The 25,605-nt window shown below is 33.7% G+C and overlaps 1 protein-coding gene across 16 annotated transcripts in view; it reads left to right on the top strand.

Moving 5' to 3' along the window:
* The window catches only part of BIRC6 (baculoviral IAP repeat containing 6), a 228,904-nt gene that overhangs the window by 140,172 nt on the left and 63,127 nt on the right, over positions 1-25,605 (top strand). For 15 of the 16 annotated variants that reach the window (XR_005987661.1, XM_041754087.1, XM_041754089.1 and 12 more), the window contains 10 exons: positions 471-614; positions 1,054-1,183; positions 5,413-5,544; positions 6,698-6,865; positions 7,861-8,034; positions 8,962-9,158; positions 10,559-10,859; positions 12,987-13,204; positions 17,665-17,829; positions 18,688-18,856. Coding sequence is in view for 15 of the 16 variants with exons in the window: in XM_041754087.1 (XP_041610021.1) it covers positions 471-614; positions 1,054-1,183; positions 5,413-5,544; positions 6,698-6,865; positions 7,861-8,034; positions 8,962-9,158; positions 10,559-10,859; positions 12,987-13,204; positions 17,665-17,829; positions 18,688-18,856 (1,798 nt within the window). In the remaining variant the exon portion in view is untranslated. The remainder of the gene's footprint in view (positions 1-470; positions 615-1,053; positions 1,184-5,412; positions 5,545-6,697; positions 6,866-7,860; positions 8,035-8,961; positions 9,159-10,558; positions 10,860-12,986; positions 13,205-17,664; positions 17,830-18,687; positions 18,857-25,605) is intronic. The other variant, XM_041754078.1, reaches the window with a different exon arrangement.

Raw genomic sequence — 25,605 nt, 5'->3', positions numbered from 1 at the left:
AATGATTTTACATTATTGAGAAGAATAACAAGATACCTTACTGTCTCAAGTAATTGATTACTGTGAAACTATATCTGCTTAGTGTGCCTAATTAAAAGGCATAAATTACCAATTTTAACCAAAGTCATGGATATGAATATATGAAAATTTGTTTTGTGCCTCTGGGTAGCATGAAAACTTTGTGACTTATTGCTTTCTGGCTTAATTTTAATTTCTCAGCTTCTTATTAAGGCTTTGTGTTGTATTTCTAATACCCTTTTTTCCATTGTTTTTATTACATTGTAACCACATTGATATTGACTAAAGTTAAAGATTACTTGGTTATACTAGGTATTTATTATGTGCAAATCCTGTATTAGTAATTTCCCTTATTCACAGAAATTTTTTCTGGGGATAGTCTTTTATTCTTGGAAGTACAAAACTGCAGGTTAATAGTGCATATAACTTTTTAAATCTCCTTTACTTGCCAGGTTCTCTGTGAACTTTTTCAGACATCTCCTCAAAGAGGGAACCTTCCAACATCAGGGAACATTTCAGGGTTTATACGTAGATTATTTTTGCAGTTGATGCTGGAGGATGAGAAAGTGACAATGTTTCTTCAGTCTCCTTGTCCAGTGAGTATTTAACAGTTAAATTGAATATTAATAATTAGCTGTGTGCAAAGATATTTTATAATTTCATACCAGAGCCTGGAATTATCTCTATATCTTAATTTCTAAAATAGCATATAAAGAATAACCTTTATACTTAATGATAGGACTTAAAAATCTCTTTTGGATAACACTCCTTGTGGTGAATAGCCTAATAATTATACCCTGCCATGAAATGTGTAATTTGATTGGGGGAAAAAGTGATTATCTGGTAGAGTGGTGCTAATACAAAAATTGATCAACAAATCAAATGGCAAATACGCGACATTTAAAAATATATACTAAATAAACCTTTTATATTTTGTGTTCATTTAAAATTTTTTATTCTTTTATGCTTTTGAAATGGTTTTATAGTGATACATGTTTCAGAGAAATCACTTCTTGATTTCTTTTGAATTTTCAGCTGTATAAAGGTAGAATTAATGCCACAAGCCATGTCATCCAGCATCCAATGTATGGAGCAGGCCATAAGTTCCGAACACTTCATCTGCCAGTCTCAACAACATTATCAGAAGTTCTTGACAGAGTGTCAGGCAAGTCAGATTTAAGTATAGTTCCCATAGTTCTTTGGTGTGACATGTGTTATGTGGAATTACAATAGAATGGACAAGGAAATGTTGACAAGCCTTGGGAAGCCATTGGTGGAATTTTCTCATAGTAAACCATCTATCTTATATAATATGATTTGCAGGCTATTAATTGGAATGACAGGACTCTAATAAACATTTACTAGATCTCAGAAATGACTGGTCAAGAGATGAAAGTGAAATGGGTAGACCTGACTGATGATCTTACTGTGTATAATAGTGAAAAAAGTAGAGAGAAATTTTCATTTAGGTTCTTGCCTGTATTCTAAGATGATGATTCTAAGCCATTCTAATAAGATGGATGCCTTTAAACAGCATACAGCTTATGAAATAAACAAGGTTTTGATGGCAGAATCCAAATCAACTGTAGATAGTTTTATTTTATTGCCTCTCAGAAATCCTGTGAATAAAATCAATGGATGCATTGAGTAAGCATCTTCTATGTCTAAGCACAGTAATCAGCCTTTGGGTGTTAAGAGTAAGCAAGACACACACTCTGCCCCTCAGAGTATTATGATCTTTTGTATGCTGTCAGATTAAAAAATAAATTTAAGAATGTTTACCTTCTAATACAAATGTAAGTATGTTTCTAACTGAATGCAGTAGAAGGGAATACCTAGGCTTACAACAGCAGAAAGTTAGGAGTGTCTCAGAAAAAAGCTTCTATTAGTGGGAAATAGAAGTCTAAGCTTAGAGTAAAAAACTGGATTGTAGAGATTTTGGAGTTGTCATGATACATAGTAAGTTAAACCTTGTGAATGAATGTGATTGCTATGAAAAAATAAGGTATTAAAGAATCTTCTTTGGTTTTAGTCACTGCATCTAATGCAAGTGTGTACATAATACTTTTCTTTTTATATGTTCTAAGTTAAAATGTTAGAACACTATTATAACTATAAATAACATTCATTCTTATTTGAAAAGGTCTCCCTTACCCTCTTACAGCTGAACTTTTTTTGAAAATTTAATTTTACAGACTTTTTCTCTATATATAATAGTCTTAAAATTTTTCCTTCTACGTGATGAAGAAAAATAATGAATAATTAAATAAAAGAAGGAGAGTTGGGGAAGAGTACTGAAGTTCAGTTATTGAGTCTTACATTTAATTTGATCATGGAAAAGTAATAGACATTATTACAAAATAACTGAAATTATTTTTCTTTATCTTTACTATAAAGGAATACTGTTTTCTAAAACGTCTTTCAGTCATTAAAAATTTAAAGATTAGTTCTCCCCCAGACAAAAAATAAAGATTAGTTCCTTTTATTACCTACAAATTTAAAAAATAAATTGATTGCTTTGTAAGAACACTCTTAATAAAAAGTCCAACTGAGTCATCTGAGCAAACATCAGAAATTTGCAGGTGCTTAATATAACTCTAATTAGCAATGCTTTGGTCTTTTAAAGCATGTTTATGATCTTTAGCCATATTTGATGATCTATTTCCATGTGTATGTATATTTCATCAATATGTGTAAAAACAAATCCAAAATTACAATAATTTTACTCGCTTCCTAAAGCTTCTCACTACGTTGCTTTCACATAATAAACGTTTTGTGTCAGTATTTTTGCTTTTACACATTTCTCTCATTACTTTTAAGCAATTTGATTGTTATATGCCTTGTAGTTTTCTTCTTATGCTGTGAGTTTGTTAACTTTCTTGAATCTGGGTTTATAGATTTCATCAAATTTGGAATTTATTTTTTTTACAAATATTGTCCCAAATATTTTCTGTCGTCCGTTTCTCTCCTCTCTTTGGGTAATTCCAGTTACACATTTTTATTAAGCCTCTTGAAGTTCTTTCACAGAGCTCACTGAAGCTCTGTTCATTTTTCCCCCCAACTTCTTCCTCCTCTGTTTAGAATTTTTGGATAATTTATATTACTCTATCTTAAAATTCTGTTCCTCTGTAGTGTTTGTTAGAAGTTCTTTTGGTTCTTTTTTTATATCTTTTTGACCTTTCTAAAGTGTATAAGCTTTTCTCTATCATCTTAAACACACTGATTGTTTATCTTGATTATTTTTCCTCATTATGGATTGTATATTATGGCTTCTTTATTTGCCTGAAAATTTTTATTGGATGTCAGGCAATGTGACTTCTACTTTTTTAATTTTTGGGGGTGCTGGCTATTTTTGTGTTTTAATATTTTTTTATCTTGTTCTGGGGTAAAGTTATATGAACTGAAAACAGATTGTTTCTTTTAGAGCCAGCTTTTAAGTTTTATTAGATAGGACAAGAGCTGCTTTTGATCTGGGACAGAACTTACTGTGATAGTGGAAGTTTTTTTTATAAACTTATCCTGTCTAGTACAGTACCTCTTAAGCACATGAAATGTGTTTGGCAAGACTAAGGAACTAAATTTTTAACGAATTTAATTTTAAAATGGTGCTATTTTGGAATAGAAGTAGGATACTACATTTGAAAATGCAGGTCTAGGGCTACTTTAGCTTTACTACAGAGGAAATACCCTTCTGAGAACCCCGTTAGGATAGGACCTAGGCATTGGGAACGCACGTTACAACCATAATTTTAGACCCTGGGGCTGGTCCCTTGTTACAGTTGAGAAGTACTTTCCTTTGCCTTTGGTGGTTTCCTCTTAATAAAATGCTTATCCATATGCACTGAAAACCCAAAGGAGACACTAGGTCTCCGGAGCTCAAGCTCTCTGCACATCTCTCCTCCCTAACAGTGTAACCTGAAAACTGCAGCCAGCCGCCTTTGTCTCCCAGTGCATTCCTCACCTTGAGTGACTCCTGAGTTATGTCAGTCTGTGGCCTGGGAAATATAGGCAATGAGCTGGAGCAGTCAAGGGCTCGCTTCCCTCATTAGTTTTTTCACTTACTTAGGTATCAATCTCCTGTCTTCCTGACAGCCGTTGTCTGAAAACTAATGTATTTTTCCTAGTTTATAGTTATTTCAGGTAGGAGAGTAAATCTGGTTTTTGTTGTTTTATCTTGACCAGAAGTGGTTATTCAAACTAGAACAATTTTAAACAGAATGTTGAGAAAATTTTTTCTTAGTGATATCTTTTAGTATTTGGCATTTACTGGAATAACAGTATGTTCTTAGTACCTAATGATCTTTACTGATTTTCCTGATTATGCTATCAATTAATTGTGTGAATTTTTTATTATTTAAGTATTTCATTCTGACTTCTGTATTTTGCCATTTGGAATTGATTGGTTGTTTCTGTAAGAAAGTAAATGTATTGTTGGATTATATATTTATTGTTTTTAGTATTTACAGAATTTTTAAATTTCACACAAAAAAGTACTCTCTAAAGGCAGTTTGCAGTTAGGAGGAACTCCAGAAATTGAGATCACAGGGATATTTTCAGACAGTCAAATAAAGCTAAAGAGTAGGAGATAATACAAAGCATACTATTTTATCATTTGTTTCACCTTTACAACCTTATAAAGCACCTTTAGATAATAACTGTTAAGTTAGAAAAGTACAAAGAATCGTATCCATTTAGTGAATAACTAATATTAAAACAGTTAAAAAAATAGTTCATATAGGCTTTTGAATTTCTGGTGACCAAATCAGATCATTGATTTCATGATTTTTTTTTTTTAAGATTTTATTTATTCATGAGAGAGGCAGAGACACACAGCAGAAGGAGAAGCAAGCTCTTTAAAGTATCTAAGTTTCCTAAGTTAAAAATAGCAAAACAAATTTTCATTAGTGAAATTTGTTCCCTTCTACTCCTGTTTGTAGAATAAAAAATCTAACATAGTTGCTTTAAGAAGAGTCCTGAGCTTATGTTACATATTTGCCTTTAATAGGTTAGATCAGTGACTCAGTTTTGAAAATAGTATTCTTTCTTGATACGTCATGTTGTAAGGACCAAATTATGTGTTGGTGGCAAGTACATTGAACTGTGCCTAAAACAAAGGAAATTAAGTGGTAGTAGTTTTTCATTGCCTTGAGAGGTAATAACCACTGTAATTTGTGATGTTTTCTGGAGATTGGAATTTAAGTATTCAGGCTTATGAGCAGTGGTGATTCCCTTACATTACTCTCAGCAGGCTTTACCACATCAGTATCTTCTAAATGCGTTTACATTCCCTCCATATTAGTGGTAATATCTTGTGTAATCTTTGTTTGAAATATTTATAGCTTCCTTCTTAATGATTTTGAAAAGCAGTGTATTTTAGGTAATATTTTCTTACAGATACACCAAGTATCACTGCTAAACTAATTAGTGAACAGAAGGATGACAAAGAAAAGAAAAACCATGAAGAGAAAGAAAAAGTTAAGGCAGAAAATGGATTTCAGGACAATTACAGTGTTGTTGTTGCTTCAGGTATGCTTTCTGTTTTTTATGATCTTGATTTTGTTTCGGTTTTTATAAAATATAACACATATTTATAGGAACTTCATGTAATAACTATTAATGCAAAAAAAAAAAGGTGACTTGTAATGAAATTTTAATACTGGAGGTAAAGATATTGTACCTGAAATCCGTTACTAACTGGCAGTGTAATTATTACACTTATTTTATGTCCAAAACATACTATATTTCATCAGATACTGAACATTTGTGAATTGTTTAAATACTCCATTTAAGCTAAACAGCATACAGAGAATTGTGCTCATACTGTCAGGTGAAGTAGATGACAAAATGGCTGAGATAACTGATCATTTTGGAGGATATTTTATTTAACATCAGTGATATGACTTTAGTTCATAAAAGGCTTTTTGTTTTTAAAGATTTTATTTATTTATTTACTTGAGAGCAAGTAAGGAAGTGAGACAGCGTAAGGGGTGGGGGAGGGGCAGGCAGAGAGGGAGAAATAGACTCCCCACAGAGCAGGGAGCCTGTTGCAGGGCTCCATCCCAGGACCCTGAGATCATGACCCGAGTCACCCAGGCACCCCAGAAAAGAAGGTTTAGCCTATATTATTTTACTCCTTAAGTAGGAGGGAGATCTCTATATTGGTGGAATTTATCTATCACAGAAGAATTAATGCAAGATTTCCTATGCATACTTGCACAAAAATACTTTCTAGTAAGTGGGCAGCCCATTACAGTAAGTGGGCACTCAGAACAATAAAAGGTTTTTATTTATTTATTTTTGAGAGAGAGAGAGCGCGCGCAACCTTGAGGGGGAGTGGATAGAGGGAGAAGTAGAGCAGGGAGCCTCATGCGGGACTCGATCCCAAGACCCTGGAATCATGACCTGAGCCAAAGGCAGATGCTTAACCAAATGAGCCACCCAGGTTCCCTGAGACCATAGAATTTAGCATTATTTTTTACTTTCTTAAACATAGTTACAAACATGAAACAAAAATTCATGATGTGTTGTGAAGGGCAAATAGAATTGGGAGATCAGATATAAAAATGAGAAGAAACCTTTCTTTTCCCATTAAGGAATGTGATGCTTTTTAAAAATATTGTAGAAATACTCTTTTATTTCATGAGTGTGGCTATATATAGAATTTTACTGATTCTTGTAGGGCTGAAATCCCAGTCTAAACGGGCTGTGTCAGCTACACCACCTCGTCCACCATCCAGGAGAGGGAGAACAATGCCTGATAAAATCGGAAGTGCTTCTTCAGGAGCGGAGACTGCCAACAAAATAATTACTGTCCCAGTGTTTCACCTGTTCCACAAACTCTTGGCAGGTAATGTTCACAATATGTAAAAATATAAAAAATTTTGAAGACATGTAACCACCAGACTCCTGTTTAATCCGTTGTTCTTGATAAGATAAATGATTTAGTGAAACTTTGTCCACACAGTTCCCTCTAAGAAAAATGAGATAAAAAGGAGTAACCTTTTACATATCCTTTTAAACATCATAATGTTGCATATTTACTGTTTACTAGGTTTCTAAATTTTGCTGTCAGTGTGCTATAAAATCAGTAAAAATAATGTTTTAAGGAATTCATAACAAGTTATATAGGAATCAGCGTGAGGCAGATTTTGAAGAACTGATTATAGTAGAAGTTTTTGCCATACTATTGATAGGCAGTATTGTATTGTCTTCCTACCTGAAGGTATACTTTGACCAGTATACTTTTCATTGGTCAAGGTGATACCAAATTTATATCCATTTTTGTGCTTCATTATAATCCAATTGCCAACTTACTTTGAATGGATTTTCCTTCTTAGCTTTATGTTCTTGATTTATAGCAGAGATTAACAAACTATGGCTAGTAGACTTGGTGCCTCTATCTGTAAAAAAGTTGTATTGAAATACAGCTATGCCTGTTTGTGTATTGTCCATAGCTGTTTTCGTGCCACAGTGGTAGACTCAGTAGTTGCAACACGGATTGTATAGTCTTCATTGCTTAAATCATTTGCTCTCTGGACTGTATGGAAAAGATTTTGCCAACCCCAGATTTGTAGGAATGTCTATTTCTTTGTTTCTTGCTGTGGCTCAGAATATCTTGTTGGGATTTTGTTAGTAATACTTTCTGTAGACAAAAATTGTTCTCGTGTCAGAAATAGATTTCTGTAAACTTTGCATGTGCTCATTTTAAGTTGTTTTTAAATTGGTGTCTGAATCAGAGGCTTAATGTGCAGTTCAGTAAAAACAGTAACTAATTGACTAAATCAGACCAAGTAAATGTCTCCCTCTTGGATTCCAGATTTAACTTAGTTATGTCATTTTTAGGCCAACCATTGCCAGCAGAAATGACACTTGCCCAACTTTTAACTCTCCTATACGACCGAAAACTTCCTCAAGGTTACCGTTCAATAGACCTGACTGTTAAATTGGGATCTAGAGTTATCACAGACCCAAGTCTATCAAAAACAGACTCTTTTAAAAGGTTACACCCTGAAAAAGGTATGTAATGATGTTTCTTTAAAACTATAGTCTGTGATCCAAGGAAGTAGGAATTTCTGTAGCTAATGACTTAATTTACCTTTGTTTTTATTATATTAAGTTAATGAAGTATTTTTCTTTATGATGGAATTTTTTGTAAGTATTAAAAAATTGCTTTTATTTTCACTAGAAATTAATCTTAATTTCTCTTAAAGCATCACTTATTTTATAAGCACATGTGTTGATTTATTGTTAGCCTTTTGCATTCTTCAGTAAATTCTAGTGTTTTCAAAAAAATTTCAAGAAGTTTTGCTGTTTTCAGTAGGATTATTTGGGTTTTTAGTGTTTATAGAATCTGGTTCTGTGTAAACATACTAACCTTTTGGTTTTTCTTTTTGAGTGGTTCAAAGTTAAATCAATATGGTATAATTTTTAGTTTTCAGTATGAGAAGTCTTTGTTGGTTTTCAGTTTTTTTGTAATGGGATACTCAGAACATGATGTGTATATATATATATTAGCATTTGCTTTGAATCTCTGTGGACTTACTTATTTTTACATACAATATAATTTACAAATATGCCCTAAAGGACAATGCTTCTCAAACCTAATATGCATATAATTTACCTACAGAACACTTCTAAAATGCAGATTCTTATTCGGTAGGTCAAGAGTGGGACCTGAGAATTCTACATTTCCAAAGCTCTAGGATGATGCCAGTGGTTGTATGCCAGTGAACATACTTTGAGTAGCAAGACTATAAGAAGCAACATCAGAAATCATTAAAAAAACTATTGTGGCATCTGGCTCTAAAGCTTTATCTGCATAACCTAAAATATTTATGTTCTTTGTTGAGTAGAGAGAGGTGACAAGAAGATCTACTTTGTAAATGAAAGATTATTATAAAAAGAGATCCTTTCTTATCTGTTATTTGTAATTTATTGTTCTAGATCATGGAGACTTACTTGGTAGCTGTCCAGAAGATGAGGCTCTCACTCCAAGTGATGAATGTATGGATGGGATATTGGATGAATCTTTACTTGAAACCTGTCCCATTCAGTCACCATTACAAGTTTTTGCAGGAATGGGTGGACTGGCTCTTATTGCAGAAAGACTACCCATGTTATATCCAGAAGTAATTCAACAAGTAAGATAAAATTCCTAATCAAATATATCATTCCACAGCAAAGCCCTTTGTTCTTTTTTCCTTTTTAAAAAACTTAGTTCTGTAAACCTTGTGAGTTACAGTCTTTGAGTATCATATAAGTCTTTCAAAGGTCAGCCTATTCAGAGCTTTGTGAGAATTAGTTGGTTCCAAAGAAATGCTGAAGACCGAGCACATTTGCCAACGTCCTTACACTGAAGCATTACCTTGATTTTATGGTCATCACACTGTAATATTTTATTTCTGTGCTTCTTTAGGTATATTAATTATGGATATTACTGAAAATGGGAGAGTTAGATAGTAGTGTATACCTCTACCCAAATGCACTGTCTTTTTGATTAGCTTTTTTCCCTGTTTTAGGTACCATTTCCATTTCAGGTAATTTTAAAAGCAAACTGCTTTAACCACTTATTGAGGTAGGTACTTTCAGTGCTCTTTTATTAATGAGGAAGGAGTGTGACTCATGGAAAGTTGTAAATACAAAGCACTTGATTTTATTGAATGAAGTAGGGGAATTATTCTCTGTAATTTCATGTACTTAGTGTATATATGTGTGTGTATATATATGTTTCCTAACAAAGGACCACAAACTGAATGGCCTAACGCAACAGAAATGGATTCTCTTATGGGGTAGGGAATCTCTAAGTCTGAAATGAGGTTGTTGCAAGACCCGTGGGCCCCGTGCAGGCTCTGGAGAAGAATCCGTCTCATCTCAGCTGCTGGTGGTTGCTGGCACATGGCTTTCATTGGCCTGTAGCTCCTCCAGTCCAATTCCTGCCTACATTTTCACACAGCCATCTATCTTGTATCTCTCTCTCTTTATAAAGACAAATGGCACTGATTAGGATCCACCCTGATCTATATGCAGGGAACCCTAGAGTTCTATACTGTTAGAGATTAATAAATGAATGAATAAATAGAGAAGAAGGGAACATTTTTACTTACAGTTCAGGGCCAACTAATAAATGGAGAAGGAACGGTAGAAAGTCACTATTTGGCAACCACTGTAGTAATTATTGTTTTAGGTAAGAATTTTTAAAGTGCTAATTCTAACTGAAGTTTGGAGGAAAAACAAGATATTTACATAGTCTTAAAGACTGTCTACAGATTCTTAACTGATAGAAAGGATAAACCAGCAACTTTACCTAGAAATAAATAAATGTATGGATGTATGTATCTAACTTTAAAGTAGAGGTACTTATCAGATACCACCATACTCATGATACCATTTAATTCCTGATGACTGGGAGCTTTTTAAAAGCATGTCCCTTTATTGGTCCTTTTATTCCTCTATTTTGAGGAGATCATTTAAAGTCAAGTCTTTAATTTGAACCTGATGTTGAACACACAAATAGCCAAGCAGATATTTTCTTTTTCTTTAGGTGAGTGCTCCGGTAGTAACTTCAACCACTCAAGAAAAGCCAAAAGATAGCGATCAGTTTGAATGGGTGACAATTGAGCAATCAGGGGAATTAGTTTATGAAGCACCAGAAACCATTGCAGCTGAACCTCCACCTATCAAATCAGCAGTACAGACTATGTCTCCCATACCTGCCCATTCTTTGGCTGCTTTTGGATTATTTCTTCGTCTTCCGGGCTATGCTGAAGTGCTACTGAAAGAGAGAAAACACGCCCAGTGCCTTCTTCGACTGGTATTGGGAGTGACAGATGATGGAGAAGGAAGTAAGTCTTTGAAATTATTAATGAAATTAAACATAGGTAGGTTGTATAAAAGTTATTCAGAGCAGTGCCTATTATTCATTATTTCTTTCATAGTAAAACTGCTATATAATTTGTGTTGGTAGTTTCATTCTAATGATACATACAGCAAGGCCTAAAAAATCTTCAGTTTCATTTCTTTATTCATACAAAATGTGTTCACTGGTTATAAAACTGCTGGATACCATCAGAGGCAGTCAAAAATGAAGCAGCTCTTTAGATCCTGCCGTCATGTAGCTAATGTTCTCCAATAGTAGCAACAAGCAATATATATAAGCATACAAAAGACTTGGGGAGAGGTACTGTATTATCAAGGCTCAGAGGTATGAAACTGTTTCCTTACTACCCAGCTATATGAATACAGTGGCATAGTAATTTTTAGTAGGGCCTGGAAGGACAGAGTCAAGGCTGAGATGAGCTAGAAAGATGAGTTGAGCAGTGTTTATGTGCTTAGATTATATGAGAGAGGATAAGTTAGCAGATGACAATTTGCATAAAAAGCACTGAGAGCTCATTTGAAAAGCTATTATTGATAATAGATCATCAAGTATTATTAAGAACTTCAGATTTTATTCTGAATAGTAATGAAGATCTATTAAAATGTATGAACCAAGTCATGATATGACAGTCTGTCTTAAAATGAATCTGGAAGGAGTGTTTAGACTACATAGAAAGTGGAAAATAAACTTACATAATAATTATTTTCTAATATAATAATACAGGATAATAATAGAAAGCTATGGCAGTTGTTTCCCTTGGGCTGTTCATTTTAAGGGAATATTAAAGAGTCCTAATATAGGGTAGCCTAGCAAGTAGATTTTCAGTTTACCTGTGATTCTTCAGTTAATGACCATTCCATTTGAAAATTAACAATTGTTCTTAATTTTAAAGTCACATGGTTTTGATTAGAGGTGAAATCTGTAACATGCCAGTTAGAATATTAAACCCTTACTACAAGTGTATTTAATTTAATAAAACTGTTAATTTATTTGCTGATCCTGTAACTCTGAAGCTATTGAATATTCAAAGTACATATTTTACCAAAAAAAAAAAAACCCACATTCTTTTCTTTTGTATTTTCATATTGATGGAATTCTTTAAAAATGGTAACATTATTTTAAATGTTTTTGTAATAACTTACTAAATTACAACTTCTGTGTACTAAGTAATCTTAGTTGTTTGGTTTCATATATAAATTGTATACACCTGTTTCAATAGATCAGAAATTTTTTTAAAGATTTATTTATTTATTTTAGAGAGCAAAAGAGAGAACAAGAGCAAGAAGGGCAGAGAGAGGAGGAGAGAGAATCTCAAGCAGACTGTGGCTCAGACTATTAATTGAGCTAAAACCCAGGCACCGCAGATCAGGAATTTCTAATTACTTGATCTGTGGGTTTGTTTGTTTGTTTGTTTGTTTTATAATTTAAGTAGATAGAAGGGTAAATGGTATTTTGGCACTCTTACAAAATGATAGGTGTAACCCTTAGCAGAAAATTGCCTTTATGCCATTTCAGCTTTTTTTTTTTAGTGAATATTCAATGACTGTTTATTAAAAAGTGTAATTCTCATATCCATTTCTGAGGTGGTTGTCTCATCCACCATTCATATGGCAGTAGTTTTTGGTGGGTTTTTGCATTTAGCATTCGTTTCTAACTAGATGTAATAGAAAACTGTGTTACAGACCAAACAAAATAGTTTTACTGTTTTGTTACCTTTTCATGGTTGAAACTACTCCCAAGGCAATCAGATTATCTTTATACTGTTGTGAGGAACTTTCAATGCTTCTATTTTAGTTGTTAGGTTTTAGTTTAATTTCTGGTTTATAATAATCTCAACATAGTCTATAACTATTAATTAACATATAAATACATTTCAGCTACTTTTGTTTACATATATGATATCTTAGAGTTTTTCCAGACACTTATTAAATTTTCAGGTATTATTCTATTTGTTGTCTTCGGGTTGTTTTTAATAAATTTAGTAATATATTTCATGTTGTCTGTTATGTTATCACTATTAATTTGTAACCCTGTATATTGTTCTTTATTATGTTCTTAAATAGTTTTAATGTTGTCTTTCTTTTTAATCTAGGTCATATTCTGCAGTCTCCATCAGCCAATGTGCTTCCAACTCTTCCTTTTCATGTCCTTCGTAGCTTGTTTAGTACTACACCATTGACAACTGATGATGGTGTGCTTCTCAGGCGAATGGCATTGGAAATTGGAGCACTACATCTCATTCTTGTCTGCCTCTCTGCTCTGAGCCACCATGCCCCACGAGTACCAAACTCTAGTCTCAATCAAGCAGAGGTGGGTTTAGTTTTAATTATTTAGATTATGAAAAAGTTAAGTTTAAACATGGAGTACAGAATAGGGTTTTTTCCTGAAATAATATTTCAGTGTACTCCTTTTTTTGCTTGTAAAACAAAGGATATTTATTTATTTAAAAGATTTTATTTATTTATTTATTCATTCATTCATTCATTCATTCATTCATCAGAGACACAGAGAGAGAGAAGCAGAGACATGGATATAGGCAGGAGAGGCAGGCTCCCCACAGGGAGCCCGATGTGAGACTCAATCTCAGGACCTCAGGATCATGACCTGAGCCAAAGGCAAACTCTCAACCACTGAGCCACCCAGGTGCACCTAAAACAAAGGGTATTTAAAAGAGAAACTGTGAATTGTTTTTTTCCCTATTAGGCTCTTTTAAAAACCATAAGTAAACCCATCTACTTGAAAAACAAAGATTTAGTAGCTTGAGAAGCTTTCCAGAATATGCTGAATTTATACCCTGATCTCTCATCCTTTTCTTTCTTGGACTTTAGTGAATCATGGTATTGAATTGGAGCTTCTAGCCAGTTCAGTAAGACAAGGGAAATAAAGAAAAAAATAACCCTCATTATTTCAAGATGATTTGATTGTGTTTCTAGAAAACCCCCAAATAATTAATGAGTTTAATGAGGATACAGTATCTAGGTTCAGTATTTAAGTTACGTCTGTATACCAGAAAATAACCTAAAAGAAATTTTTTAAGATATTTTTTAGAAAGGCATCAAAAAGAAAATATCTGTGAATGAATCTAAAAAAATAATTGCAAGACATTTATGCATGAAATATGTGAAGTTTTTTATAAAGAAATACTAATCTTTTTTTTTTTTTTTTAATTTTTATTTATTTATGATAGTCACAGAGAGAAAGAGAGGCAGAGGCATAGGCAGAGAGAGAAGCAGGCTCCATGCACCGGGAGCCTGATGTGGGATTCGATCCTGGGTCTCCAGGATCGCGCCCTGGGCCAAAGGCAGGCGCCAAACCGCTGCGCCACCCAGGGATCCCAAGAAATACTAATCTTTAATAAACTGAGGTCTGTGCTCATGTTTATTTCCGTGGGCACAGAAAATAGAACAGTTCAGTAATATTTCTTATCAGACATTTGGATGGGTCAGTCGGTTAAGTATCTGCCTTTGGTTCAGGTCATGATCTCAGGGTCCTAGAATTGAGTCCTATATTGGGCTCCCTGCTCTGAGGAAAGTCTGCTTCCCCCCCCCCAATCTCCTTTTCCCTCTCCATCTCTGCCTGCTACTTCCCCTGCTTGTGCAATAAATTTTCTGTCAAATAAATTTTTAAAAAATAATATTTCTTATCAAAGTGATCTTTATGTTTGATGGAATTTCAGATTTATTTTGAAGGAAATTGACAAGCCAATTCTAACATTTTTTGGGAATATGCAAGGGGTCAAGAATAGCCAAGGGAGTTTCAAAGAACAGCATATCAAGTAGGTTTATGCTATCATGTATCAAAATTTATTATTAAGCTGTGGCATTAGTACAAGGATAGACTAGAAGCCCAGCAAACAATAGAGACTTAAATCCCTTTGTGTTTGGTTATCTGATATGACAACAGTAACTCTGCAACATAATGGAGTAAGTATAATCTTATCATTAATGATTTTGGGGTCAGGTAAATATTCTTGTGGAACAAAAATGAATCTTTAAACCTTAATGTACGCTATATGCGATAATTAATTTTAACTAATGACAGATCTATATATGTAATACAAAATATAACAATGCCCTTTTACAAAAACCAGAGATACCTTTATGATCTTAGAGTAGACAAAGATTTCTTAAAAAGAATATTTTTAAAAGCACTAGCCCATGAGGGAAAAAAGCTGGAAAAAAGCAACTGTGTTAAAATTAAGAACTTTTTTTCATCAAAATCACTAAGAATAGAGAAAAGGGGATCCCTGGGTGGCTCGCCAGTTTAGCGCCTGCCTTCGGCCAAGGGTGTGATCCTGGAGACCCAGGATTGAGTCCTATGTCGGGCTCCCTGCATGGAGCCTGCTTCTCCCTCTGCCTGTGTCTCTGCCTCTCTCTCTCTCTCTCTCTCTCTCTCTCTGTGTGTGTGTGTGTGTCTCTCATGAATAAATAAATAGAATCTTTAAAAAAAAAAAATAGAGAAAAGGGAAGTCACAGAATGGGAGACTATACCTTAAATATATATGAGAGACTGTATTTGGGTATATCTGATAAAGAACTTATATTCATAATATTTGGAGAGCTTCCAAAATTACAAAAAGAAAAGGCAGAAAACCTAAAAGAAAAATAGATGAAAGGGTAGGCTGGTACTTGTATAAGAGGGGATACATAAATATCCAATAAATGTGAGATGATGATATGTTTCTTAGTTATCAGAAAAGTACAAATGAAGACCTTTAATACACTATGATTACATACCCATCAGAAGGTGTAAAATTCCAAAGACCACCATGCCAAATATTGTCCTGTCATCATTTGTCATAATATAAAGTGACTAGGATAGATAAAATAATGAGACAGTAGAAAGGGTAAGCAAATTGTCATCTACTATAAAATGGAACACTATAAGGTAATGAAAGTGAATGGCTACAGCCAACTACACGTAACAGCAGTGATGCATTTCACAACCACAACTAAAATGCCACACATAGTAGACTATCTACACAGCGTGATTCCAATTATATGATGTTCACAATTAGATTGAATCTATAGTGGCTAGAGTTTCATGCTTAGGTAGTAAACTTATAAGCAAAGAAAAGTAAGGAAGTAATGTGTATAAATATCAGGATTATAATTCACTTTGTGGAGAAATTGAAGGTTTGATGAGTAGGCAATGGAATAGGAGCAGTTCTTATGTACAGTGATCTAATTCTTGACCTGCACAGTTAAAAGTTTTTGCAGTTCATTAAACTTGTTTTGTGATTTTTCTGTGTATATGTTACACTTTATAGAGTTTTTTTAAATAAATAACTTTTCATCAATAATGTTATTCTGTTAACTATATGGTAATGAAATTGTCATTCATTTAACAGTTTATCTTATGAAATGTGAAAGATGACATTTTCAGTCATAGATCCATAAAACCAAATTGCAGATCAATTTATGAAAGTATTGTTCATGATTTTTTCCTTAGAAAATATTCCCATTAAAAGAAATGAAAAGGGCAGCCCTGGTGGCGCAGTGGTTTAGCACTGCCTGCAGCTCAGGGTGGATCCTGGGGGCCTGGGATCAAGTCCCATGTCAGGCTCCCTGCATGGAGCCTGCTTCTCCCTCTGCCTGTGTCTCTGCCTCTCTCTCTCTGTCTCTCATGAATAAATAAATAAAATAAAATCTTAAAAAAAAAAAAAAAGAACTGAAAAATATTAGTATTACTCTTAAATTACCCTTGTAAGTAATTATGTAATTAAGATGACCTTAATTCGAATTAGTTTTGAATGTATGTTATATTTAACAAGAATTCTTTAAAAGAGAGTTTTTGTTATAAAATTAATTTTACGGTCCTCAAAAATAATAATAATCAACCTTTACAGAGTTTGAGGTTAATAAAGCCAGTCTTTCTAAATAATTGCTTCTGTCTCACATCATTTAATATGTCCTCTTTTGCCAAAAGAGATTTTTCTACACATCACATTCTGAATAAGAAAGAAATTGAGGATTATTCCTTCTAGAAATAGAAACGGTCTTGCTTACTATAATTGAAAACATGTGACACCATTATAGAATTCTCCTAAGATATGCTTGTACTAGATTCATCCTAAGGGATCTGACTCATATCCCTGTTCCTTTCATTGTTTTCTCTATTTAGTTTAGAGTAATTCTGTCATCTTTATACCATCTTTTACTGATATTTTAAATTTTTTATTTATTCTAAAATAAAGCATTTGTTCTCATTTTTCCCCTGCCCCTAGCAACTACTAGTTTGTGTTTTGTCTCTGTATTTACCTACTCTGGGTATTTAATGTAAATGGAATGATACAGTATGTTACCTTTGGTGTCTGTCTTCTTTGACTTAGCATGTTTTTGAGGTTCATCCACAAAGTAGCATGTATCAGTACTTCATTACTTCTTATGGCTGAGTATTTCTTGTGTGTGTGTGTGTGTGTGTGTGTGTGTGTGTGTGTGTATCACAATTAGTTTATACATTTATCCTTTGATGAGTATTTGGGTTGTTTTGACCTTTTGGCTATTAAGAAAATCTCACTGTGAAAAGACATGGACCTATTTGTTTATCAGTTTTTGTTTCTTTGGCTATATATCTAGGAATGGATTTGCTGGGTCATATAGTAATCTTTTATTAAATTTTTTGAGGCGTCTTCAGACTATTTTGTTTAGCAGCTAAACTATTTTCATTTGTACTGATAAATGTTTTTGAGGGTAAATAAAACCAAATAGAAATTTTCATAAATTTTCATATATTTCATATAAAATACTTCATTTTTTTTTTCTTATAAGCCACAGGTATCAAGCACTCATAACCCTACATCAACAGAAGAACAGCAGCTGTATTGGGCCAAAGGAACTGGCTTTGGAACAGGCTCTACAGCTTCTGGATGGGATGTGGAACAAGCCTTAACCAAACAGAGGCTGGAAGAAGAACATGTTACCTGTCTTCTGCAGGTATGTTTACAAAGTTGATATTTTCAGTGATAACAGTTAAATTTTTTGCATTTGTATAAAATAGTTAATTTTAAAATTTTTGTATTGAGTTTTGACTATCCAACTCATGCTCAGCTACTTCTGTAAAACATTATGTTCCTCGCTCTCAGTACATTTAAGATACCACTGTACAAAGATTGTTCTTCTCTACTTGTGACTATAAATTTCTCCCTCTCAGCTTCTTCATGGAGAGGAAAGTGACAAGGGTGAAATTCTCCAATAACTGGAAAATGTATACCATTTTAACTTCTTCTAGTCATCTTTTCATCTAAAGTGCTGTATCTGGACTCTTAAAAAAATTATTGATTTATAGCTTCGTTTTTCATATTGTTTTATGACTTTTCTAGAATTGGGCAAGTGAACAAGTATGGAAAGTCCCACAGCACCAATATGAGAAGAGGAGGTGTTTAAATATTAGCTTTAGTCCCTGCATCAACTAATTGACTAAAATAGGTCAAATCTTTGAGCCTTATTTTCTGCAATTCTATAGTGATAGGCACATTCTAGTATAAAATTCTTAAGATCACTCTCAAACTGTAAAGTGGATCTAGTCAATAAAATAATATCAGAATTGCTGCTAAGTTTTTAAGTATGTGTTCTTAGCTGGATTATTTTCTATATGTCTAGCTGTAGTGTACCATCATATTAAAAGCACACCCTTCTCTTTTAAAAATCTGAAGAAAAAAATACCTTGTTTTTAAAAGATAGACACTGACTGACTTGAAAATATAAACTTTTGGTACTCTGAATAACAAAATGTGGACTTTTAAAGTGTGTGAAGCTAAAATCCAACTTAAAGCCAACAATTTTTATTTTTAGGTTCTTGCAAGTTATATAAATCCTGTGAGTGGTGCAATAAATGGAGAGGCCCAGTCATCTCATGAGAGTCGAGTTCAGAACAGTAATGCCCTTCCTTCTGTACTTCTAGAGCTGCTCAGCCAGTCTTGCCTCATCCCAGCTATGTCCTCTTATCTTCGAAATGATTCAGGTAAATGACATTCTCCTTAGTCCTTTGTTAACTTATTTTATAATCTATTAAAATAATAAGATACAATTGAAGTATTTGGTATTAGTCTTCCCCAGTATATGTAGATATGAGATTAATGGATTTATTTCTTAATTATTCTGGAGATACTTAGTTGTTTTTAAGGACTCCTAAATGGATAACTGTGTTGTGACCTGTCCTGGAACACAAAATCAAATTTTTCATTATCCCTTTGTTTTAACCTCTGAATGTACTTTAAAAAAAAAAAATAACGTATAACTAGAAATAATGGGGCAAAGGCTGGCAGCTTCATGACCATATTCTGAGCTAAATATGGTTGATTGAACTTCTTTGCATTTTAATGTTTGTTTATCTCAAACACTATACAATTTCAGATGATGGTAATTTGAAGAAAGGCAGATATATAAATTATTCTAATCCATAGATACTTAATAAGAGTACTAGCTTTTACAAATTCAATAATAAAAGTACTGTAAGTACTTTGCCAGTATGCAACTGATAATTGAAACTAGTTTATTTTTACCTTAGTTGTGAAATTAGTCCCAAGAATTGGTATTCTTTTCCTAAATAATAATTGAAAGTTGTATTTTGTTTACACATATTACCAACAAAAACAAACAGTTAACATCTCCTTTTAGCCAGGAACTTTTAGTTTTTTATTTTTATTTTCAACAATCTGCTCTGCTTTTTCTGTCTTTATTCATATTCTTACTTATGAAAATAGACATTTACACATTTAAATAGACTATTAAGGAAGACTAAGTAAGAAAAGTAATGGGAATAAGTCTTGAAGTCTGTTTGGTGCTTGGAGCAGTTTAATGCACCATTGGATGAATGGAAAAGGTATTTCTATTTCAAAAGTGGTAGCTGCCCCTTATCTTCTACTATCATGGAGATGATTAGGCTTTAAAAGCATATAATTTTCTAGTTACCTGAAATTTCTTCATAAAAATGTTGAAGTGATATATTATTTAGGTTGATTTTTTTTCTTTACACTGACCTGTTTCATACGTCACATTCATCTTTTTTTAAAAGTAGGTGTGAAATACACAGTATATTTTGATTAAGTAAAATATTTAGAGAGCTATAAGTACTTAAACTGTTGTAGATGTTGATGCTAAAATTTAATATTGGACTATATAGAGAAATTGAATAGTAGAGTGAGATAAGATTTTTATCTTCTTCCACATTATTAAATTTATTTTATTAATCTGAGCCCGGAGCCGGGAGCTCCCCCTTCTAGAACATGCAGGCGGCCCAGCTGCGGTTTGGCCTTCAGGCTGACAGCACTAGCACCTGGGCTTCCACCTGCCTGACGCCTTTGTTTGTGGACGTTTTGGGACCTCTGGAGGGGGAGGGAGGTGCCGGATGGGCAACTGGCAAGCCCGGTAGGGGCTGAGCTGTCCTTGTACTCTGTGGGTGCCCCTGGATGGCGCGTGCAGAGGACTGAGCTGGGGCTCCCGGGGCGGGAGCAGCCATCCCAGGCCCCAGGCCCTGTCCGGGCCACGCCGGAAGCTCCCATTGGTGACCACCAGTCCTCGATGCTCTGGCTGCAAATTACATAAAGCTTTTAACTGTGATGGAGCTGAGCACTCTTCTCAAACATTTTGAGTGGTGATTTTTAGTTTTGTTTTGAAAACAATAAACAGAGATGAACCTGAAAAAAAAAAAATCATTTCACTTTGAAAATGTATATCCTCAAAATTTTTAAAATTTGTCTTGTTCTGTAATTCAGTCTTTGTATTACACTGAGCTTTTATGTTTATTATGGTTCAGGGTCAAGGAAATCCAGTATTACCTACTTTTACTGTTTAAAATAATGTATTCATTCATGTAAGGTACATTTTCTGGTAAGTGTATATTAATAAGTAAACTGTGATTTATTAACTTTGGTTTTAGTAACCATGTGGAATTACAGAGACTTTGATACTGTATCTTGGAACTATTTTAGAAATTTAATATGACAAATCAGTTTGATCTTTGTGACTGTTTACCAGTTAAAAGGTGTCTGTGTGTGTGTGTGTGTGTGTGTGTGTGTGTGTGTGTGTGTGTGTTTTAGCCCAGGGTTTAGCTTTATGTGCTTGAATCTAGTACCTTCTTCTGTGGTATAATTGGAATTGATATATTCATATTTGAGTGTGGTAACAAATTATTTTGAAATAATACTGTAAGATAAATTAATTAAAAGTGACTTAATTGAGATGAATAGGTCAGATCATTTCGCAGCACGCCTCTTAAATGATGTTTTCGATGATCAGAGAAAATTATTCTTGAGTTTGTGATATATTCTGGTCTTTAGTTTGTGAGAAAAGTATGCTTACGTAGAATATTCTAAATATGAATTGTTTTTTAGGAAAATATAGTTTAATGTTGTATTGGTAAATATGTTACTTATAATCTCTTTTGGTTAAAATGTTTTCTAGAGAGCATTTTAAAATCTAAACAAAGTAGTCATTTTTCCTGGAAGTTGGTAAAATTCCAATTTTAGAAAATTAATCTGTAGTCCATTTTCCAGTTTTATCATTTGCTGATAGACTGTTATTTTGGCAGTTTGGGGTGGTGGGATAGGGTAAACTATCTAGTCTAGAATCTTCTACATTATTTGTCATATTTCTTCTCTTAATCTGAAACAGTTCCCAGCTTTTCTTTGTCTTTCATAATACTGACATTTTTACAGGGTACACCATTTATTTCGTAGACTGTCTGGCAAGTTGGTATTTAAGTGTGAGAACAGTGCTAATAATTTCACTTGAGACATTATATTCAAGAGATGGTTTGTTGACATCACCAGCAGGTAATATACAAAAACACAGGTATGACACAATAGGCTCTTTTTTTTTTTTAATCTTTTTTATTTTTTTTTAATTTAATTTTATTTATTTATGATAGGCACACAGTGAGAGAGAGAGGCAGAGACACAGGCAGAGGGAGAAGCAGGCTCCATGCACCGGGAGCCTGACGTGGGATTCGATCCCGAGTCTCCAGGATTGCGCCCTGGGCCAAAGGCAGGCGCCAAACCGCTGCACCACCCAGGGATCCCACAATAGGCTCTTTTAAGAGCAGTAGTCAAGTAGTGCACATTTTGTTTCTGTGTTTTTAAGCAATAGGCAAACAAAACAAAATATAGAAACATACAGTAGTGTATGCCCTACTTTTTTCATTGGCCTGCCATTGACTGTTGAATGTGGTTTCTTAACTACCTTCCCACCTCCTTTTTGTCCTTTTGCAGTTCCTAATGTACTAGTTAGGTACTTTGAAATCCTATAACTTTTCTTCTTAATTACTATTAAAGATTGACATGAATACCAGAATTTGCTTGTTTCTCTTTTTTCTTTTCTTTTCTTTTCTTTTCTTTTCAGATTGTATTTACTTATTTATGAGAGACGCAGAGAGAGAGAGAGAGAGAGAGAGAGAGAGAGGCAGAGACACAGGCAGAGGGAGAAGCAGGCTCCATGCAGGGAGCCCAATGCAGGACTTGATCCTAGGACCCCGAGATCACGACCTGAGCCAAAGGCAGACACTGAACCACTGAGCCACTCAGGTGTCCCTCCTTGTTTCTTTTAATGAAGACTTCAAGTTCTTAGAAGGCTAGCTTTGTAGCAGGTTAGCTATAAATCTGTTTTATTTTGGTGGAAGTTTAAGAATTGGCCAGAAATTTTAAGCAATTAACAATATGCTGGCCATACTGATAAACAGTAATTGCACACAGTGATTGATCTGCACTTTTAACTGTGAACATCTTTGCATCAGAGGTAAAAAGAGAGTACTCGCAGTTGCAAAATTATCACCAGCATGAAGAGTGCATACTGACTACTTAGGGGAAAGGACAACCTGTGTTCCATTATTGAGTTTGTAACAGTTCTATAACTGAGACACTGATCATGTTCTCCAAAGAGAGGTACTGGTTGTATTTAGTCATGATACCTGTTACATATGGTTAATAACTAATTCTCAACATTTTTACTTATAGCATAGTAATGGGTTTGCATTATTTACCCAGTATGTTATTTTTAGATTAATTTGTAAAATTTAAAAATTACTGGATGCTCTCTTATGAATGTGTATGTATCTGGAGCTTCATACAGACTTATCATTGTTAGGAGAAAATGCTAATATTTCTTTTTCTGTGTGAATTAACTATTTCAGGAGGAATTTTTAATAACCTAATAGCAGTTTTAAAATGCATGGAGACGAAGATGTAGAAGCTTGTTATAAGTGAAAGAATGGAGAAATTTTTGGAGTGTTTGGTTGGGCAGCATCATAGGGGCAGTATAAGTCTTCATATTTATCTAAATTAATCAGATTTGTCAAATGTTATAGCATGGTTCCAGTTACTTAAAACAGTTGAATATGTTTGAAGCTTAAAAAGTTCTTTTTATGCTAAGTAAAATAAAGATGCCTGTTAGTGTTCTTATATGGTTTTGTATATTAGATTAACATGAAATCAGTGACATTACTCTGTTGGTCAATTCTATGTACCAAGCAGTGTTGTGTATGTATTTTTAAATTTTTCTTGAAAGAACTTAATTCAGTGAGCTAAATTTATAAGAGAGTTGTTATAAAAATTATAAAACAGTAAATCTGAAGCCAGAGCTTCAAGGTGGGTAATTGAAACAACTGAATTAAATGTTTTATTTCCAGTATCAATTTTTAAAGAAATCCTAAAAACTCTTTAAAAAAGTAGTTAGGTAGGTAGGAAAATCTTTGTATAAAGAATATGTTCATTTTAACTTCTTTTTCAAATTGCCATGTTATTTTGAAAGCTGTATGACCCTTATAAACAAGAATCATTTTTTCTCAAGCCATGGTTAATTAACATTTATGTTAGTTATGCTCTTTAAGCCTGCAGTTTACCCTGCTGGCCACTAGATGGGGATCCTATTTCATTGCTAGCAATATTTGGTTTAAAAAAAAAACATTAATGAATGTAGAATGTTACTTTTAGGGTTCCTCACCTTTACGTTGTCTTGGTGCCATTTTGGGAAATGACATGCTCCTATTTTCAGAAAGCAGCATCATTAAGCACATTAAATTACTTGCCATTCATTATCGAAGTGTTATAAAATCTCTACCATTTTAGTGCTGGTTTCATAGCATGGAGGTAAATATAGTTTCAGAAAGGAAAATTTGAATTTTCCTGTTCAGTCCCTGCCAATTTACAGATAAGGAAGGGACAAATGACAAAAATAAAATCCAAAGAAATTTATTCATTTATCCAGGCTTAACTGTTTAGCAGTAATTTGGCCGTTATTAAACTCATAAATTAAAAAAAAAATTTTTAAAGGATTTTGTTTATTTGAGAAAGAAAAAGAGCAGGGCTCAAGGGGAGGGACAGAGGCAGAGAATCTTAAACATTGCAGCTGACATCTCCATATCAAGACCCCAAGATCATGACTTGAGCCTAAACCAAGTTAGACCCTTAACTGACTGTATGACCCAGGTGCCCCACAAATTTTCAAATTTTGAAGCAAGATATAAATGGTTTTTTCAGTATGGAAAAGAGAAGTAAATAAACATGCTGTGTTAGAAACAGGTAGAAATGAGAAGACAAGCACAGGACTTTTTTGTTGGGTACATTATAGAGTACCTACCAACTTGTCTAGTTATCTTAGCTAAATGATATATATTTGTATTAAAATTTTTTCATCTTCACAGTATTGGTTTGGTAGTTCCATAGCTAGCTAAAGTGGGACAAAACCCATTATTGCAAGCTGTATTACACCATCTGATTTCCCTCACAATGGATTTTACATGTGTAGAATTCTTATTGTATATTATCTTTGGTTATATTTCTCAAAAAGTCAACTCAAGTTTAATTTCATGAGTTATCCTATTTGAAAATAAAGTTAATTTTGTTATGGCAAATGTCTTAATTTAAATATGACCACATTCTTTAAAACCTGAAGTTATTACTAAAAAGTTAATTTAATATACAATTGTACAAGTAAAGTAAATGTACAATCTTCTCTTCCTACCCCCAACCCTGTACCCATCTTTTTGGTCTTAAAGGCAGCAAATTCAGGAGGGCCTATTGTTCTTTGGGAGCTTGGAGATTAAATTAGGGTTGTACCATGAAAAGCTATTAGTTTGGGATGCCTGGGTGGCTCAGTGGTTGAGTGTCTGCCTTTGGCTCAGGATGTGATCCCAGGATCTGGGATCGAATCCCACATCGAGCTCCCTGCAAGGAGCCTGCTTCTCACTCTGCCTATGTCTCTGCTTCTCCCCTCTCTCTCTCTCTCCCTCTCTCTCTGTCTCATGAATAAGTAAATCTTTAAAAAAGAAGAAAAGCTATTGTGGTTTATCAATAGAAAATATGTAAATCATCATTTTTGAAAAGTTATTTTGTTGATATACATTGCCTGGGAACAAATAAATAGAAATTATTGAGCCATTATGACATAGTACTTAACTTTATATCTTAACAGTTTTCTTGGTAATAGTTTTTTGAAATTTTTGAGTTGTATTATGTATGTTTCTTTGCACTATTTTAATAAACAGTCTATCAGTAAAGGGTTAAAATTTTAAAAGATTCTTCTGCTAAGTAGAGTTGCATGTCATTTGGTTTTTTGTTTTTGTTTTTTGTTTTTTGTTTTTTTGGGGTTTTTTTGTTTTGTTTTGTTTTGTCATTTGGTTTTTAATCCCAAAATGTGTTATAATATGGCCCCAGTTTTCTTGAAAATTAGATGAGGAGGACAGCCCGGGTGGCTCAGTGGTTTAGCACTGCCTTCAGC

Source organism: Vulpes lagopus, chromosome 5 (assembly GCF_018345385.1).
Source record: "Vulpes lagopus strain Blue_001 chromosome 5, ASM1834538v1, whole genome shotgun sequence".
Classification (NCBI taxonomy): Eukaryota; Metazoa; Chordata; class Mammalia; order Carnivora; family Canidae; genus Vulpes; species Vulpes lagopus.
Note: the sequence above shows the minus strand (reverse complement) of the source record. Positions and strands in the feature narration are given on the sequence as shown.